At 45.6% G+C, this 20326-nt stretch overlaps 1 protein-coding gene across 1 annotated transcript; it reads left to right on the top strand.

The window, feature by feature from the left end:
- The first annotated feature begins 537 nt into the window (after positions 1-537).
- LOC112067858 (SLIT and NTRK-like protein 3) lies at positions 538-19506 on the top strand. The gene is made up of 10 exons (XM_024134632.2): positions 538-754; positions 7698-7982; positions 8177-8428; positions 8642-8757; positions 8983-9614; positions 9980-10170; positions 11369-11472; positions 11571-11790; positions 12052-12178; positions 16362-19506. Exons 2-10 carry the CDS (start codon positions 7758-7760, stop codon positions 17444-17446), a joined length of 2952 nt encoding a protein of 983 aa, XP_023990400.1. The 5' UTR covers positions 538-754; positions 7698-7757; the 3' UTR covers positions 17447-19506.
- The last annotated feature ends 820 nt before the right edge of the window (positions 19507-20326 follow it).

Genomic DNA, 20326 nt, shown 5'->3' with positions numbered 1-20326 from the left:
GTCAACAGCCATCGATTGAGGAATAATTCAAATGAAAAATATTTGGTCACTTTTACAGACCTACCCGTTTTTACGTTTAAACCCTTATTTACAAATAGCCCAATGGACATCGATTATATTTACATTGAATGCAGGATCCACCGCTCTAGTACTAAACTGTTTCTGACCGAAGTAACCTACCCTCTGATATCCTTTAGGCCTGTGTAATAAACAGATATGGCAAATCAGTTCACTTGATTGGAGCGCCAAATGCGCGCGCTCGGTCAAATAGAATTAAACATGGCACTAAATCCAAACTAGCTTCTTCGAATACTTCCCCAGTTCCCACTTCACTCCATTAATTCCTCCTTTCTTTTATTGTCCTTTTGGCTACTTCATTTTCTTTATTTTAATTAGGCTACCCGGTTATCAAAGATGGAGAGACAAGTCATCCTTAATACAATCCGCACAGCATCATGCGCGTGTTCGGTGGCAGTCCCGCGCCGCAGCTGAGTTCCCGCGGGCAGCACTGTTGAGCGCTGGAGAGGGGAACAGACCTGCATTCTAAAGCGGTGCGTTTTTTCTACGGTTCTCTCTCTCTCACCCACATTGCAGTCCTGTCACGTTCCCTCTGCTCCCCCCATCCGCCTCAACCGCTCCAGGAGAGGAAAGGAGAGAGGGAAGGAAGAGTGCAGCTGAAAAGCAAACAGACATGTCGACAGCCAACGCATAAAGTCTCCCATCGGCTGTTCGTGGATTTCTACGCGGGACCTGAGTGAGTAAAGACCTCGTCTCTGCAGATCCACTGCCGCTGTATGGTTCTTAGCGCTAGTGGGAGGGGAAGGGGGAGGCAGACAAAGGCGAATATAAATGATTTGCTTTAGTGCCAAGAATCTAGTGCCTTAATAGGTTATATTAATTACTATTTGGACACGCACTAATTCTATAATTATAATTGTGCCCAGTAATGTTACTAATTGACATTGTTGTATGGATATAGCTATTTCCATAGTCTTGGTTGTGGATGGTGCGTTGTGTTTCTAGGGAAGAGTGGCCGGGATGCGCTGYGCAGGGAAAGCTCTGTAACGGCCCTGGATGGACAGTGGGTTCGTGAGGAAAGGTAGACGCTGGGATTATGTGACATGAATATGTGTTGTAATAAGCAGCTGCCGCGGTCATTGCTGGTTGGTTTGCGCCACGGTGCAGGGGATGGAGAACAGGGGGAGGAAGGTAGGAAGGAAGGAAACAAGGAAGGAAGAGTCACGAAAGAAAAGCAAAGTAGGTCTAACCACACCTGTTCTGGATGCATAGATGAGTGGATAGATGAGTGGATGGATGGATAAATAGATTTCTGTGAGAGAGAGAGATGAAAAATGAGAGAGGGGCCTGAGTTATTAGCCAATCAAGTGTTTCGAGGAAGTAAACAGTGTTGTCTTGTAGGTCAGACAGTCATTACCCAACGAGGACCAAATTGCAATACTTCAATAGTGGCTATTTAAATATTGATCCAGCACAATATGTTTAACGTCATAATTACAGTGTGAAAAGGATACTAGAGTCCACTGAATACAAACCTGCATGTATTTATCCACTGAATACAAACCTGCATGTATTTATCCACTGAATACAAACCTGCATGTATTTATCCACTGAATACACACCTGCATGTATTTATCCACTGAATACAAACCTGCATGTATTTATCCACTGAATACAACCTGCATGTATTTATCCACTTAATACAAACCTGCATGTATTTATCCACTGAATACAAACCTGCAGTATTTTATCCACTAAATACAAACCTGCATGTATTTATCCACTCAATACAAACCTGTATGTATTTAATTCCATCTTACTCCACTGTCTATCATGTTATTTATCCACTCAATACAAACCTGCATGTATTTATCCACTGAATACAAACCTGTATGTATTTATCACTGAATACAAACCTGTATGTATTTATCCACTGAATACAAACCTGTATGTATTTATCCACTGAATCTACAAACCTGCATGTATTTATCCACTCAATACAAACCTGCATGTATTTATCAACTGAATACAAACCTGCATGTATGTCACGTTCGTCGTAAGGAGGAGACCAAGGCGCAGCGTGATATGAATACATACTTTTTAATCGAACGAAGAAACACTAAACAAATAACAAAATAACAAAACGAACGTGAAGCTATTATATAACAAGTGCTGACATGCAACTACATATAGACAATAACCACAAAACCAAAATGGAAAAATGGCAACCTAAATAGGATCCCCAATCAGAGACAACGATAAACAGCTATCTCTGATTGGGAACCAATTCAGGCCACCATAGACCTATAATAACCTAGACTAACAACATCCCTAGATATACAAAAAACCCTAAACAGGACAAAAACTAAACAAACACCCTTGTCACACCCTGACCTAACCAAATAATAAAGAAAATAAAGATAACTAAGGTCAGGGCTGACAGTACCCCACCCCCCAAAGGTGCGGCCTCCGGCCGCAAACCTAAACTATATGGAGGGTCTGGGGGCATCTAACCTCGGTGGCGGTTTGGTTCTGGACGCCGCCCCGTTCTTTACACTGAGTCCGCTCTTGTAGACTGACGCCGTGGATCATCGCCGGAGGCTCTGGACTGTGGATCCTCGCCGTAGGCCCCGGCTGGGCCCTCGCTGCGTGGATCATTGCCGGATGTTCTGGACTGGGGACCGTCGCTGGAGACCCCGGGCTGGGGACCGTCGCTGAGACCCCGGGCTGGAGTCTGACCCCGGGCTGGGACCGTCGCTGGAGCCTCGGACTGGAGATCGTCGCTGGAGGCCCGGACTGGAGATCGTCGCTGGAGGCCCGGACTGGAGATCGTCGCTGGAGGCCCGGACTGGAGATCGTCGCTGGAGAGCTCCGGACTGGAGATCGTCTTGGAGCTCCGGACTGTGGCCCATCGTTGGAGGTTCCGGACTGTGGCCGTCGTTGGAGGTTCCGACTGTGCTGTCGTTGGAGGTTCCGAACTGTGGCGTCTTGGAGGTTCCGACTGTGGCCCATCGTGAGGTTCCGGTCTGTGAACTGTCGCGGACCGCTCTGGACTGGGTACTGTCGCGGACGCTCGTACGGTGGGTACTGTCGCGGACACTCTGGATTGGGTACTGTCGCCGGACGCTCTGGACTGGGTACTGTCGCCGGACGCTCTGGACTGGGTACTGTCGCCGACGCTCTGGACTGGGTACTGTCGCCAGACGCTCTGGAATGGAACTGTCGCCGGACGCTCTGGACTGCCGAGGCGCATGTAGCCAGGTGCGTAGTGCCGGAACTGGTGGTACCGGGCTGAGGACACGCACCTCAGGGCGAGTGCGAGGAGCAGGAACAGGGCGTACTGGACCCTGGAGGCGCACTGGAAGCTGGTGCGTGGTGTCGGCACTGGTGTACTGGGCTGGTGACACACACCTCAGGGCGAGTGCGGGTGCAGGCACAGGACGTACTGGACTGCGGAGGCATACTGGAGGTCTGGAGTGTGAGAGCTGACACAACCCGTCCTGGCTGGATGTTTATTTTCACCCTGCAAATGCAGGCGCTGACAGACACACTGCGCTGTGCAGACTTACCGGAGACACAGTACGCAAAGCCGGCACAGGTATATCCTGGTCCAAGAAGGTATACTGGAGCCAGGAGCGCTGAGCCAGCACCTCCTTCCTGGCTGGATGCCCATTCTAGCCTGGCAAATGCGAGGAGCTGGAATAGAGCGCACCGGACTAGAATAGCGCACTGGAGACACCGTGCACTCCACCGCATAACACGGTGCCTGACCAGTAACACATTCCCCACGGTAAGCACGAGGAGTGGCTCAGGTTCTCCTACCTGACTCAGCCAATCTCCTTGTGTGCCCCCCCCCCCCCCCCCCCCAAAACAAATATTGGGGCTGCGTCTCGGCTTCCGTGCAAGCCGTGTACCCTCATATCGTCACCGTTCCTCTATTCTCCGTATTTCTCCTCGTAGTATCGCCGTTCTGCTTTCGCTGCCTCTATCTCCTCTTTAGAAAGGCGATTTTCCCCCGGCTGTGTCCAGGGTCCTGCTCCATCCAGTATTTCCTCCCAGGTCCATTTCCCCATTAAGCGCTGTTCCTCCTTATCACGCTGCTTGGTCCTTTGTTGGGGGTTATTCTGTCACGTTCATCGTAAGGAGGAGACCAAGGCGCAGCATGATATGAATACATACTTTTTAATCAAACGAAGAAACGCTAAACAAAATAACAAAACGAACGTGAAGCTATTATATAACAAGTGCTGACATGCAACTACATATAGACAATAACCCACAAACCAAAATGGAAAAATGGCAACCTAAATAGGATCCCCAATCAGAGACAACGATAAACAGCTATCTCTGATTGGAACCAATTCAGGCCACCATAGACCTATAAAACCTAGACTACAAACACCCCATGATAACAAAAAACCTAAACAGGAAAAAACTGAACAAACCACCCTTGTCACACCCTGACCACCAAATAATAAAGAAAAAAAGATACTAAGGTCAGGGCGTGACAAGTATTTATCATGAATACAACCTGTATATTTTCCACTGAATACAAACTGCATGATATTATCACTGAATACAAACCTGTATGTATTTATCCACTGAATCTACAAACCTGTATGTATTTATACACTCAATACAAACCTGCATGTTATTTAATACTACTGAATACAAACCTGCATGTATTATCTACTGAATACAAACGCTGATGTATTTATCCACTGAATACAAACCTGTATGTATTTATCCACTGAATACAAACCTGTATGTATTTATCCACTGAATCTACAAACCTGCATGTATTATATCCACTGAATACAAACCTGTATGTATTTATCCACTGAATCTACAAACCTGTATGTATTTACACTCAATACAAACCTGCATGTATTTATCTACTGAATACAAACCTGCATGTAGTTATCTACTGAATACAAACCTGCATGTATTTATCCACTGAATACAACCTGTATTTATCCACTGACAAACCTGATGTATTATCCACTGAATACAAACCTGTCATTGTATTTATCCACTGAATACAAACCTGCATGTATTTATCCACTCAATACAAACCTGCAATGTATTATATCCACTGAACATACACACCTGCATTATTTATCCATGAATCTACAACCTGTATGTATTTATCCACTCAATTACAAACCTGCATGTATTTATCCATCATACAAACCTGCATGTATTTATCCACTGAATACAAACCTGTATTGTATTTGATCCTGAATACAAACCTGTATGTATTTATCCACTCAATACAAACCTGCATGTATTTATCCACTGAATACAAACCTGCATGTATTTATCCACGGAATCTACAAACCTGCATGTATTTATCCACGGAATCTACAAACCTCTCTCTCTCTCACACACACACACACACAGACACACACATACTCTCTCTCTCTCCTTATATTTCTCTCCAGCCAGGGAACACTGTGTGCAGGGAAAAGGAAGGCTTTTGATACAATCAATATCAATAGATTTGAGCTGTTTCACTTGGAGCTCTCCTGTGTGTGTGTCTGTGTGTGAGAGAGAGCGAGGGAGAAAGAGAGACACGATATAGCCTTGACTGACTGACTCACGGTTTCTCATGGTTACGCAATCAATCCTCTCTCTTCAGCACAACATTCMGCTCCTCCTCTCCTCTTCTCATAAGACCCTCAGTCCTCTCTTTTCTTTTCTCCTCTTATTTTCTCTCTCTTCTGCTCCCTCTCTTCCTCTGCTCATTTCCCCCTCACTCCAATCTTCTATTTTCTTCTCTTCCCCCTTCTCTCATCTTATCTTCCCTGCTCTCCACTCTTCTTTTCATATCTATCATCCTCTCCTCTCCCCTTTCTTTTCCACTCCCCTTCTCCTCTTCTCCCCCCTTGTCCTCTTCCTCTCATTCCATAATCACCTCTCCCTGACATCTCATCTCAGGTTGTCTGTTTATCTTACTGCAGTATTTTCCCAGCCACTGATTCAAATAATTACCTTATCATTACCTTTTATGACATTATCCTTGTTGTTACATTATCATTACCTTTTATTACATGGTCCTTGTTGTTACATTACCACTGCACTTTATTACATTATCCTTATTGTAACATTATCATTACATTTTATTACATGGTCCTTGATGTTACATTACCACTGCACTTTCTTACATTATCATTATTGTAACATTAGCATTACATTTTATTACATGGTCCTTGATGTTACATTACCACTGCACTTTCTTACATTATCATTATTGTAACATTAGCATTACATTTTATTACATTATCCTTATTGTTACATTATCGCTGTTGTAATTGCTGTTATTGTTATCATTGCATTATCAATTATTCTTTTTTTACCTTCATTATCATGGCCTTCTTCAGTGTGTGCTAGCTGCTTCTAAACTAATCTCGTCCAGCAGCCAGCCGGCTCTCTGTCTGTCTATATGCAGGAGCAATTGAGCCTGAGGACGACTCTCTGTCTGTCTAAATGCAGGAGCAATTGAGCCTGAGGACGACTCTCTGTCTGTCTAAATGCAGGAGCAATTGAACTAGCTAGTAGCTTCTGATTGTTATTGTTTTTTGATTAGTAGCCCATTACCTTCTGCATGGTGGCCTCCAAGTTACATGAATCAGGCAAAGAGAGCCTCCTGATTTAGATGTCATTTTCCTGGTTAAAGACAGCATAGAATTATACTGCATCTCTAGTTTTCTAGTGCAGTCTTCTCCTCTCATCCATCCGGCCCTGTGTTTATAATATATTATTTTATTGTCATCATCAGCATCACTCTGACTGTCATTATGATTTTAAAGCAGCCTCTTATGTCCCGAAGAGGTCTTCAGAGCCTCTCTCATGCTATCTGCTGTATTATCATGGTAATCAACCTAATGTATTATAATGGACTTGGATTGCTGTTGTTAGTTCCTTGTTGATGAATGTAATGGGTGTTTTCCACGTCACTGTCTAGTATGGAACCTGAAGCATTATGTATCCTGAACCGTGCTATAACTCCTATATAAATATATATACTATAAATTATAATTATATTGCAATTAGCAATAAGGTCAGAGGAGGTGTGGTATATGGCCAATATACCAGCTAAGGGCTGTTCTTAATTAAGCATGACGCAACGCGGGGTGCCTAGATACAGCCTTTAGCCGTGGTATATTGGCCATATATCACAAATCCCAGAGGTGCCTTATTGCTATTATAAACTGGTTACCCACGTAATTAGAGCAGTAAAAATAAATGTTTTGTCATACGTTTGGTATACGGTCTGATATACCACGGCTGTCAGCCAATCAGCATTCATGGCTCGAACCACCCGGTTTATAATAATATTTACTCTGCGTTGCATTGTGCCTAAGAACAGCCCTTAGCCGTGTTATATTGGCCATATACCACACCCCCTCGCGCCGTAGTGCTTAAATATAGCACTATAACTCATATAGCTGATAAAACGATATATAATGATATTTTCACTCATGTGAAAACCAAGTTTATTCTGGTACCAGTCCAAGTGTTGGTTCCAGGATGTGAAACCAGAGTACTACCAGGACCAGTCACGTTAGCGCGACGGTGCCAGTAGTTCATAAACAAAGGGACATGCATAAGCATCACTCTGCTGGGTCTGATAGGATCCCATTTAACAGTAGCCATGTGTGTGTTTCTGTATGCAGTGCGGTGAGGGGTGGGTGTGTGCCGCTGCCCTGGCCTGGGCTGAAGGCAGAGGAGGTAGGATGCTGTGGCTCTCCCTGCTGTCTGTGGTGGTCCTGGGTTGTGTGACCCCGACCCAGACACACATTCACACACACACCCCGACGCCCACCTCCACACACACCCCTATGGTGGACAGCTCGGAGGAGGAGGTGGACGAACCGTGCTTCGAGCCYTGCACGTGCGAGGTCAAAGAGGGCGTGTTGCACGTGCACTGTGATGGGCGGGGCTTCACTAACGCCAGCCAGGTGACTGCACTGCATTACCTTAATCTATTGTACTTTATATTATAATATACATACTGCAGTAGTATATTAATAAACAGCCCTGTTCTGCACTATACTGCATTACTGCACTAAATGTACTGTTTCTGTTTTGGCATATGTGTATTTGTATATGATTTWAAAAAGTCAAACAACCAATCAATCAATCAACCAATCAGGTGTCCCAGTCCTGGCTCCGCCCCTTCAAGCTCAACCTGCAGAGGAACTCCTTGAGGCGTCTCTATAGCAACGGCTTCCTGCACCATAGCAATGCCGTGGCGATAAACCTAGGCAACAACGCGCTGCAGGACATCCGTGCCGGGGCGTTTCATGGTCTGGGGACACTGAGACGCCTCTACCTCCACGAGAACAAGCTGGAGGTGTTCCGCAACGACACCTTCTCTGGCCTGGAGGCACTGGAGTACCTGCAGGTAGGCCTGACATCATTACTACCCATCAGAACCATCAATAAACACTGTGGTCAATCCTCATCAATAATCACTGTGATTAGTCCTCATCCATACTTACTGTGACAATGATAATCAATAAGTTATGTGGGATCTCCTGAGCCTGATGAGTTCCTGTTTGTGTCAAAATGTCACATTTGAACACTTTGACTTAACCTCTATCCCCTCTAACTACAGGCCGACTACAATGTCATCAAACGCATCGACAGTGGGGCGCTACGCTACCTGCATAAATTACGAGTGCTCATCCTCAACGACAACCTGATCCCTGCTCTGCCTCCTCACCTCTTCAGGTATCTCCCTGCTTAATAACCCTGCACTATGTCCACATCATGGGTCTGTTTCTCACTCTGACCAAGGTGACTGTCTGACAAAGTTGTTTCGAATCACATTTATAACATGTATCAATCATGCTCCTTTTTCTTCAATAACATGATCACCAATTCCATTTCCAATTTTTCTCAATGTGGAATTGAAATGGAATTGACCCCAGCCGTAATGATCCCTTCCACCCCCAGATCTGTGTCTCTGACCCACCTGGACCTGCGGGGGAACCGTCTGAAGAGCCTGGCCTACGCCGGGACCCTGGAGTACGTGGGCCGCAGCCTGATGGAGCTCCAGCTGGAGGAGAACCCCTGGATCTGTGGCTGTGAGGCTGTCCAGCTGCAGATCTGGCTGGGACACATCCCCTACACCGCAGTGGTGGGGGACATCACCTGRGAATACCCCTTCSACCTGCACGGGAAAGACCTGAGGGAGATACCACGCAAAGAACTGTGTGCCGGAGAGGTGGAGGGAGAGGGGGAGAAGGAGGGAGAGAGGGAGAAGCACGGAGGGGTACAGCCTCCTCAGCATCCGCCCTCTAACCCAAAAGCGAACCACAACCCTGGGAGGCCCAGACCCACCAAGCCGTCCTCCATGGTTCACCATCAGAACACACATACCTCATCTTCGTCGACTTCATCATCGGCGGAGCGGAGGGGGAGAGAGAGGTCCCCTCGGCCCACTAAGCGTCCCCGGCCCTCCAGGACGCCCCCCACCCAGCGTAGCCTCCTCCCCAACCAGCCCCCTCCCATCGCAGGGTACCAGACTCGCCCCCCCATCCCCATCATATGTCCTCTAGGGTGCACCTGTAACCTCCACATCTCAGGTACAGTTTGGATGGGACTTCTTTGGCTCAGCAGGATGACATCATCACACACAGCAGGATGACTTCCTGCTAACAGATATAAACAACAAGATTTGAATTTGCCAAGACTGCTACTATTGTGCTCTTCACAATGTGGGCAAGCCACAAGGGACACAAACTAACAGGGACAACCATTGCACTATGCACCAGTGACAAATCTGAATAATGTTGTTGTCTGTAAACAGGAAGTCGCCCCATTGTGTCTGATGATGTCATACTGCTGAGACTAGCTTTGCATATGTGCTCAATGCAAAACACTTTGGACTGAAATGTATGAAAAGAGCTGTATAATAAATAATAAAGTTGATTCAGTATAATTGTTCCAGACCTAGGGTTGACAGTCAACTGTAAGGAGAGCGGCTTCCATAACGTCTCCCAGCTCACGCCACGCCCCCTCAACGGACGGAAGCTGTACCTCAGCGGCAACCTCATCCAGCGGATCTATAAGTCAGATTTCTGGAATTTTTCCAGTCTGGATCTACTTCACCTGGGAAACAACCGGATCTCCTTTATTCAGGTTGTCATTAGCCAGAGGATCTCCTTTATTCAGGTTGTCATTAGCCAGAGAGGATCTCCTTAATTCAGGTTGTCATTTAGCCAGAGGATCTCCTTTATTCAGGTTCGTCAGCCAGAGGGATCTCCTTTATTCAGGTTGTCATTAGCCAGAGAGGGATCTCCTTTATTCAGGTTGTCATTAGCCAGAGGATCTCCTTTATTCAGGTTGCGTCAGCAGAGAGGATTCCCTTTATTCAGGTTGTATTAGCCAGAGAGGATCTCCTTTATTCAGGTTGTCATTAGCCAGAGGATCTCCTTTATTCAGGTTGTCATTAGCCAGAGAGGATCTCCTTTATTCAGGTTGTCATTAGCCAGAGGATCTCCTTTATTCAGGTTGTCATTAGCCAGAGGCTGCCTTTATTCAGGTTGTCATTAGCCAGAGGTCTCCTTTATTCAGGTTGTCATTAGCCAGAGGATCTCCTTTTTTCAGGTTGTCATTAGCCAGAGGATCTCCTTTATTCAGGTTGTCATTAGCCAGAGAGGGATCTCCTTTATTCAGGTTGTCATTAGCCAGAGGATCTCCTTATTTCAGTTGTCATTAGCCAGAGAGGATCTCCTTTATTCAGGTTGTCATTAGCCAGAGGATCTCCTTTTTTCAGGTTGTCATTAGCCCAGAGGGATCTCCTTTTATTCAGAGTTGTCATTAGCCAGGGAATCTCCTTTATTCAGGTTGTCATTAGCCAGAGAGGGTCTCCTTTATTCAGGTTGTTATTAGCCAGAGGATCTCCTTTATTCAGGTTGTCGTTAGCCAGAGGATCTCCTTTATTCAGGTTTAGGCGTAGGATCTCCTAGGGTTCAGATTGTCTTTAGCCTGAGGCGTCATACACAGGGAGCACTGATGGCCAAGTTTGATATCTATGCTTTAAATATTCGTAAAAAACAAAACATTAGGCCTATAACCTGGATTTCAGCGTACACATGGATAAAATTGAGGGGCCCTGTGGCACAATGGACACGAAGCTCCTGCATTTACCTTCTCTTTCTCTCTCGCTCTCTTTCTCTGTCCCTCTCTCTCTCTCTCTCTTTCTGTCTCTCTCTTTCTCTGTCTCTCTCTCCCCTCTCTCTCTCTTCCTCTGTCTCTCTCTGTCCCTGTCTCTCTCTGTCCCTCTCTCTCTCTGTCTCTCTCCCCTCTCTCTCTTTCTCTCTGTRTGGTTCTCCAGGAGGGAGCGTTCTCCAGCCTGCCGACCCTGAGGAGTCTCTACCTGAACGGCAACAACCTGCAGAGGCTTAGCCCACACATGTTCCTGGGTCTACTTAACCTCAGGTAGGACTGACTGCCACACACACACACACTCACTCACACACACACACACTCACACACACACAAGTTCCTGGGTACTGTATGATCATGTTTCCTTGTAGGTACCTGTATTTCGAGTACAATGAGATCGGTGTGGTGGAAGCGGGAGCGTTCAGCCCCATGCCGTCTCTCCAGCTGCTCTTCCTCAACGCCAACCTGCTGAGGTCACTTCCTGTCGGAGTGTTCCAGGTCATCTCCCTCTCCCGCCTCAACCTCCGCAACAACCACTTCCTCAGCCTGCCTGTAGAGGGGGTGTTAGAGCACCTCACTGGACTGGTGCAGGTATGAGGAGGAAGGGAGGGGTGTTTGGAGGGGGTTAGGTGTGTGTGCAGACGAGGTGTGTGTAGTGGGGCGGTGTGTATTGGTATAGGTGTGTGTGTAACGTGTAACGTGTATGGGCACAGGTGTGTCTGTCAGTCTGTCTGTGGAGGGGATTATAGAGCATCTAACTGGACTAGTCAGATGTTCCTCATTTTGTATGGCACCAATCACATTTCTATGGACACAGATGGATATAAAGCTTTTCTCATCATCTCCTCCCAGGTGGACCTGCAACAGAACCCATGGGAGTGCAGGTGTGATGCGGCCCCTCTGAAGCGCTGGCTGGAGGGCCTGAGTGCGGTGGTGGTGGTGGGGGAGGTGGTCTGTCACTCACCAGAAGAGACCACAGGTACTGGGGCTAAGGCTCATGACAGCACAGTTAACATTCTAATAAACAGCATGAGCTGGCGCACACCCAAAGAACCTTATTTTGTGTAGAGGTGCTGACTAACGGCGAATAAACTGTAAGCTATGAAAATAAATAAAGAGAGGGGCACACTCTATATACATATAAACTCCCAGTAATTTATTGGGTAAAACAGCAACATCTGAAGGCTACCGAACGTCTGCCGAAACATTGGTGTTTTACCCAATAAATGACTGGGAGTTTATATACTATATATATAGAGTGTGCGGTTCTTTATTTATTTTTATAGCACAGTTAACATTACCATACCATTCACCATTCCTCTCCCCTTGACACTTCCCACACTTCCCAGGAGTGTCTATGTGAATTCATTAATCGGGCACCACTTGTTTGTTCTGAGTCAGCAAGAAACTATCATTTAGCAACAAGGGATAAATACAACTTGTCACATAATTCTATCTGAAGGCAATTGAGTACTGTTAAATGACAAGGCAATGCATTCATGGAGAAGAGTAGATACTTTATAAACAACAGATTTATTAGGAAATAACCAGGATAATGTGCTGAATGTAAAGGATGAATGAATAATAAAGATTTTGGCATAATGCTAAATGAAAGGAAGGGAAAAGGTGTGGGGTATTTCCATAGTATTTGATTAAATGGAAAAAAMACTATATGAATAGAGACAGGAATTTTCAGTGGAAAGACAGCCAATAATAACAGATACAAAAGTAACAAACGCAGAGTGCATGCTCACATTCAAATCTGGGAAGATGAGATCGAGCTGGACAACTCTCTTACATATCTGACTGCCGCGCATAAGAAATACAAGTCTGTGCAGAGACGCACTAGATTGATCTATACTAGAGTTTGCCCAGTTAGTTTATACCAGGGGTGTCAAACGCTTTCCATGTACGGCGTAGTGTCTGCTGGTGAGGATAGTTCCTTACTAATCACTGACCTTAATTCATCAATCAAGTACAAGGGAGGAGCGAAAGCCCTCAGACACTCGGCCCTCCTTGGAATTAGTTTAACACCTGTGGTTTACACTATCAGCGTTTCCTTCTACTGTGGGAATTGTGATCGAAACAACATACTATTAGCCGTTTTCAATGAAACATACCAAAAACACAAGAGTTAGTATGTGATTTTGATTTAAGCAGAGCGCATCGTAGGAGGATTCTATTGCATTGACAGACACGAGCGTTCGCGAGAAGATGTGTTCGTTTGGAGATCAATGCGTGTAGCCGCGTGTGCACATTTGTTCATATTCTATGCACGTTTCTGAGTTATTAGCTAATTTCTTGTCAGCAATGGGGGAGTGATTGCTTCCTACAAGACTACAAAACATGTACATTTCTAGCCAACGTTGAAAAGCGAGTCAGGTGAAGAGMTTTTTTATATCTTAAAGGGACAGTGTTGTATTTTGAGACCGGCTTGAATAAGCTAAACTAAGCTTAAGCTAAGAAGCCAATAGGCTTGTCTGACTCTCTGTAGTGATAATGGTGTGGGAATAATAATGCATAATAATGCATTGCATTGTGGTGTCTTGCACCATACAACACAATACAACAATATTTTCAGTCCTATACACAATATGACCAAAAGTATGTGGGCACCTGCTCGTCGAATGTCAAATTCCAAAATCATGGGCATTAATATGGAGTCTGTCCCCCCTTTGCTGCTATAACAGCCTCTACTCATCTGGGAAGGCTTTCCACTAGYGGGGACATTGCTTCTGCTTCCGTTCAGCAACAAGAGCATTAGTAAGGTCGGGCACTGATGTTGGGCGTTTAAGCCTGGCACGCAGTTGGCGGTCCAATTCATCCCAAAGGTGTTCGATGGGGTTGAGGTCAGGGCTCTGTGCAGGTCAGTCAAGTTCTTCTACTCCGATCTCGACAAACCATTTCTGCATGGACCTCGCTTCGTGCACGGTGGCATTGTCATGCTGAAACAGGAAAGGGCCTTCCCCAAACTGTTGCCACATAGTCAGAAGCATAGAATTGTCTAGAATGTCATTGTATGCTGTAGCGTTAAGATTTCCCTTCACTATAAATAAGGGGCCTAGCCCAAACAATGAAAAACAGCCCCAGATCATTATTTCTCCTCCACCAAACTTAACAGTTGGCACTATGCATTCAGGCTGGTAGCGTTCTCCTGGCATCCGCCAATACCAGAATCGTCCATCGGACTGCCAGGTGATGAAGCGTGATTCATCACTCCAGAGAATGCGTTTCCACTGCTCCAGAGTCCAATGGAGGCAAGCTTTACACCACTCCATCTGAAGCTTGYCGTCGCGCATGATGATCTTAGGCTTGTGTGTGGCTACTCGGCKATGGAAACCCATTTCATGACGCTCCCGACGAACAGTTATTGTGCTGACTTTGCTTCCAGAGGCAGTTGAACTCGGGAGTGAGTGTTGCAAACGAGGACAGATGATTTTTACGTGCACTCAGCGGTCCCGTTCTGTGAGCTTGTGTGGCCTAGCACTTTGCAGCTGAGCCATTGTTGCTCCTAGACTTTCCACTTCACAATAACAGCACTTACAGTTGACCGGGGCAGCTCTAGCGGGGCTGACTTGTTGGAAAGGTGGCATCCTATGACGGTGCCACGTTGAAAGTCACTGAGCTCTTCAGTAAGGAGATTGCATGACTGTGTGCTCGATTTTATACACCTGTCAGTAACGGGTGTGGCTGAAATAGCCAAATCCACTAATTTGAAGGGTTGTCCACATACTTTTGTATATATAGTGTACTTGTCTGAAGGATAAGTGGCTAAAAAGGTGAATGTTTTCAAAAGTCTCATGGAATGTATGCCTACAGTGAACACTACACATTGGCTGCTACTGTAGGCTGTATCATGGTAATGGTGCCGGAGGGGATAGACTGTTCTCTCTGCTACTGCATGGCAAGAGGTACGGACTATTTGCATTAACCCCCCCCCCCCCCCTTCTTTTTACACTGCTGTTACTCACTGTTTATTATCTATGCATAGTCACTTTACCCCTACCTACATGTACACATTACCTCAACTAACCTGTACCCCCGCACATTGACTCTGTACCTCCTGTTTATAGCCTCGTTATTTTATTGTGTTACTATAAAAAAATWAAAAAATACTTTCTTAAACTCCATTGTTGGTTAAGGGCTTGTCAGTAAGCATTTCACGGTAAGGTCTACTACACCTGTTGTATTCGGCACATGACAAATTTGATTTGATTTGATATCATGTAACATTTACAAGTCCTCTAGCTATAACAAACAGAACCATACCACGGGACTACAGAATCCAAGTGTGGGACTATAAGATATGGGAGGTGGCTCCTATAATTATTATATAAATAAGTGTCTAAATCAAAAGTCAAATCTAGTCTCTAGACAGGCTTAGGGAGATGTCAGCATTAGTGGGACATCAGGTGTAGTGGTACATGTGTGTTGGAGGGTACTGTACTATGGTAATTTTGCAACCCAATCACAACTAATGCTTTTGGGTTGTTGCTGAATGTGTTTTGTGAACAATTTTTTGGGGGGGGTTAGTGTGACATCATTGTAGTGGGTGTGGTCAGTTTTCCTAGATGGGGTGACCCGTTGTAACTCATTTGAAACCAACCTGTCAATTATTTTTCAGCAATCTATCTTTTGGTGTTAAAATGAATAGTTATTGGTGGTGTTTTAAAATAGAACTACTCATGTAAACCGTTATTATYTTTTATGAAATCAGATTTATAGTACTGTCCCACTTCCCTTGAATGGTGTTTGAATAGTGGGACAGGGACCTTTTCAGCTATACAAATGCACAAAATGAACTTTTAATCAATTCAAATGTATTTTCCATCGTTAGATATTCTAAAATACATATATATATATCACATTTACATAATTATTCAGAGCCTTTACTCAGTATTGAGCAAAAGGGGGGAGGGCACCTGCTGGGAACGTGGCCCCCCTCTTCTTGTGTTCTCTGGCCCGTGAAGGGAGGTCCTTGCGTATCTTCAATGTGGTTGATGTCTGGCATGGATGTGTGAAGCTGACGCTCCTCTACACAGGTGTGCAGTGTAGGTGAATGCATGGGGCTCTTCCACTGTTGTTCCTATATTTGTTTGGTTTGTTGCTCTTCAGCGACTTAAAGAAAGTGCCTTTCTTTTCATTGTGTATTTTTGTTGTAGGTACAGACCTTCGCTCTCTTTCCCTGGACCTCCTCTGTCCAGACCTGGACACCCACCAGGCCACGGTGGAGAACCAGGGGGAGTGGAACAGCTCCACAGCCCCAGATGGTGATTTCTCTCTGGGCTACCCTGTGCCAGGCCATGGCCCCCTGGGTCCCCTTCCTAAGACTTCCATCCCTCTGTCGGTGTTGGTGCTCAGCCTGCTGGTGCTGTTCGTGTCGGCGTTCTTTGCGGCAGCGGCGCTGATCGCCTATGCCCTGAGGAGGCGGGACAAGCTGCCGTTCCGGCGGCAGGGAGAGGTGGATCTGGCCGGGATCCAGATGGAATGTGGGATTTTCACCGAGCAGCAGCACCACAGGTTACCGGTACCGAAGACCCCTCCTCCTCCTCCTCTGTCTGCCTTGCAGCATAGCCTCGTCTACGATAGCATCCTCCCCGCCGACCCTGGCCCTAACCCTAACCTCAGTCCCTCAACACACATGTGCAGTAGCCCAGTCTATAAGAATGAGGATGATTCAGTGGTGAGGCAACAACAGCAGCAGTTCTCTGCTTCTAAAGAGAAAGGGAACGTGGGAAGATACCGCTCGGCGGGGGAGAAAGAGAGCGAAGGACACTATCGTTTGGTGGCAGAGAGAGAGAGAGAATGGAATATGGAGGTGTCCCCCCCCTCCATCAGTACCGTTGCCGGGGCAGTGGGACCCCCTCTTTCAGATCTCCGTGGAAACGGGACCCTCTGCCSAACAGTCATAGACAGCCAGGGCCCCACCCCCAAGGTGGGATTGGTTGACTGCCTCTTTGGGATCCCTGGAATGTCCGCCGCAGTCCCAGAGTTCCGAGACCTGCCGGACAGGTATACACGTCCCCCACCACCCCGCTATCCCCACCCTCCACAACCCCCTCAGCCCCCCGAACCCAAAGAGGAAACTAGACCCAGCCAATCCCTCGTGGTTACTACAATGACAGCGTGCGCTGGGCCAAGCAGTAGTAATCAGAGCCAGAACTCAGAGTTTCCGCGAGAGTTGAGAATGAGACTCAGTACCAAGCCGGATTACATGGAAGTCCTGGACAGATCTTATCAGTTCTAATAGATGTTCTAATGTTACTATGGAACCGCTGGCGATGACAATAAATGACTCCTGTAATATGTCATGTCTTGAACATGTTGATATGCAGAGGTAAACCTGTGGGTGGCGAGAGCTGTTAGGACTAGGATGAAGTTACCCTTAGATGAGGCTTTGGAAAGGATAAGCTGATCCTAGATCAGTGCCTGAGACTAGCAATTATTTTTTGTACCGTTGACTAAATACTCAGTATCAGGCTTTTTTTATTCCCAGCATCACAAAGCAAGACAATGTGGTGTGTGTGTGTGTGTTCATGTTAAACAATGTGGTGTGTGTGTGATCATGTTAGACAATATAGTGGGTGTGTGTGTGTTCATGTTTGCTCTCTAAAGACCTGCTGATGAGACACTCAGTTGCTCTGCCTCTCCAAAAACATCACGAAACACAGTGAGAGAGAGAGACTGAGACACAGGGAGGAGTCAGGAATGAATTGGTAAAGAGAGGGGAGTGTAAACACAGAGTCCCAGTCTGACGGTCATCTAATGTAGCATGAACACTTTCCATATGAAAAGAATGTGGAAGAGGTGTTAAAGTGTGTTTACCCTGGACACTACATCCCTGGTATTAGTGTCACTGTGTCTGAGTGTTACTGTGGACCACAGGATGCTGGTGGTACCTTCACTGAGGAGGACGGGCTCATTGTAATGGCTGGAACAGAATAATGGAATGGTATCAAACATGTGTTGGGTACCATTCCATTCACGCCGTCCCAGCCATTATTATGAGCCTCCTGTGGTGTGGAAAGAGGGAGAGAGAGATATGACACAGTCAAGTGCCTTAGCAACTAGCAGCCAGACCTGGGTCTAATACACATGTCCGATACGTTCAAAAAAGTGCTTGAGATGAGTTTGGATTTAGCTTACAGACTTATGGGGCTATTCCGTTGGTGCCACAGTTGTACTGGGCAAACTAACTCAAGGGCAGCTCAAGTACAGTATTTTAATGTATTTGACACACGTATTTGACCGGTGGTCAAGTGGTCAAGGCTTATTTTTCTATGAACACAGATCTATTTATCTAAACAGAGGTTTGAATACTAATGGCAGGGACTCAGAGCTGCTCTGGGAAATTGAGGGCCCTATTCAATCAAAAGCTGAAACAGTATTTCCCGGATTATAGTCAAAAGTAGCCTTCCTCATGTGAAGAGACAGAGGAGTATATTTGCATATGTAAAAGTTTATTTGTGTTTGTATATTTGCAGTTCCTGAATAGGACATTTCCTGAATAGGTTCTCAGGTGTAATATAAGGACCTGCGGGATACGAGAGAACCATGAGACACAGCTATAAACTCCTAAAGGGGATGCTGACTTGACTACTTTCATCGGACAACGGCAGTCAAGTCACTTCATTGGATTTAAAGTGGGAAAAAGAACAGAAAACCAGGACGAAGCGTTTCGACACGGGAAAGACACTTCTATGAAATATCGATTAATATCTTTTAGGTACCTTTTATGCTTTTATCTCCTACAAATATTAGAGGAAATTGTGAATATATTTATTCTTAGTTTCTTGTGTGTTGGAGCTTTGCTACTGTATGGGATCATATTATATCAGTGTATAGCAGAGATGGCCAATCCTCCTCCTGGAGAGATACAGGGTGGTTTCCACTGGTTACCACAGCCACAAAGTCAAGATTGGCCGTATATAAAAAATATATGGGATTTTTTTGTTGGCTTTTTGGTCTTAATTTAAGGTTAGGGTAAGGCTAACAGGTTAACAGTGTGGTTCTTGTTAGGATTAAGATTATTGTTAGGTTTAAAATCAAATTTTAAGAAGATACATTTTTGAAAATAGGTTCTTAACCATAATTATGACTTTGTGGCAGTGAAAGCTAGTAACAGCCATACTCGAGCTCCAGCCCAACATAAACATTCCTCATGTTAGCGATGAAATGCAGCTTGTTTAGAGGGTATCTCTGCAGGAGGAAGTTTGGACCAGCCCTGGTGTAAAGGACAATTCTGCATTTGGTTTAGCCTTCTCTACACTGACCACATAATATATACAATAAAGGGTGCTACTCTAAAACCATGGCCTGAATTACACTGTGCCACACACAACAACACACACACACACACACACACACACACACACACACACACACACACCACACACAACACACACACACACACCACACACACACCACACAACACACACACACACACACACACACAACACACACACACACACACACAACACACACACACACACAACACACACACACACAGGCCTTAGAGCAGGCTCTTTCATTGCTGTTTATGTAGTATGTCACTCACACAGTCATACACACACATGCCCCGCTGTCCTCTAATGATGCATGAAGGCAGTATTTTGAGGTATGAAGTCTATAAACAGTGTTAAACAAAAAGAGAGAGAATAAAAAAAGCGTAACAGAGAGAAGAAAGAGAGAGGCCTTAGGACATGAAACACTGAATGATATAGATAGTCTCTAATAGCGTGAAATATGCCGTATTAATGGTAGCAAATCTATACAATCTATTTGTGAGGAGAACATCTTAGACTGTGGAGCCTAGGGGCGGTAAGTAGTGAGGTGCCATGTGGTGAATTAATTTGGTCTTTGAGGTTTCTGCCGCCTGCTGTTCCTCTGACTGCCACAGGAGGGAGACCAACAATCTGCAATTAGAGCCACAGTTAAAGGTATCGCAACACAAATGCACATACACGCACGTCTAAGGAGGAGATYTCGAAGGATGGGTTCATACCTTTCCATTTAGTCCATTTCAGCCTATGAGCCTGTCTTCCTCTCCTTCATTCTCTCTGCACACACATACAAACAACCCACCGGCCACAGATGTCAGTTCAACGTCTACTTTTGATTTACATAA

This window comes from Salvelinus sp. IW2-2015, linkage group LG27 (assembly GCF_002910315.2).
Source record: "Salvelinus sp. IW2-2015 linkage group LG27, ASM291031v2, whole genome shotgun sequence".
Taxonomy (NCBI): domain Eukaryota; kingdom Metazoa; phylum Chordata; class Actinopteri; order Salmoniformes; family Salmonidae; genus Salvelinus; species Salvelinus sp. IW2-2015.
Note: the sequence above shows the minus strand (reverse complement) of the source record. Positions and strands in the feature narration are given on the sequence as shown.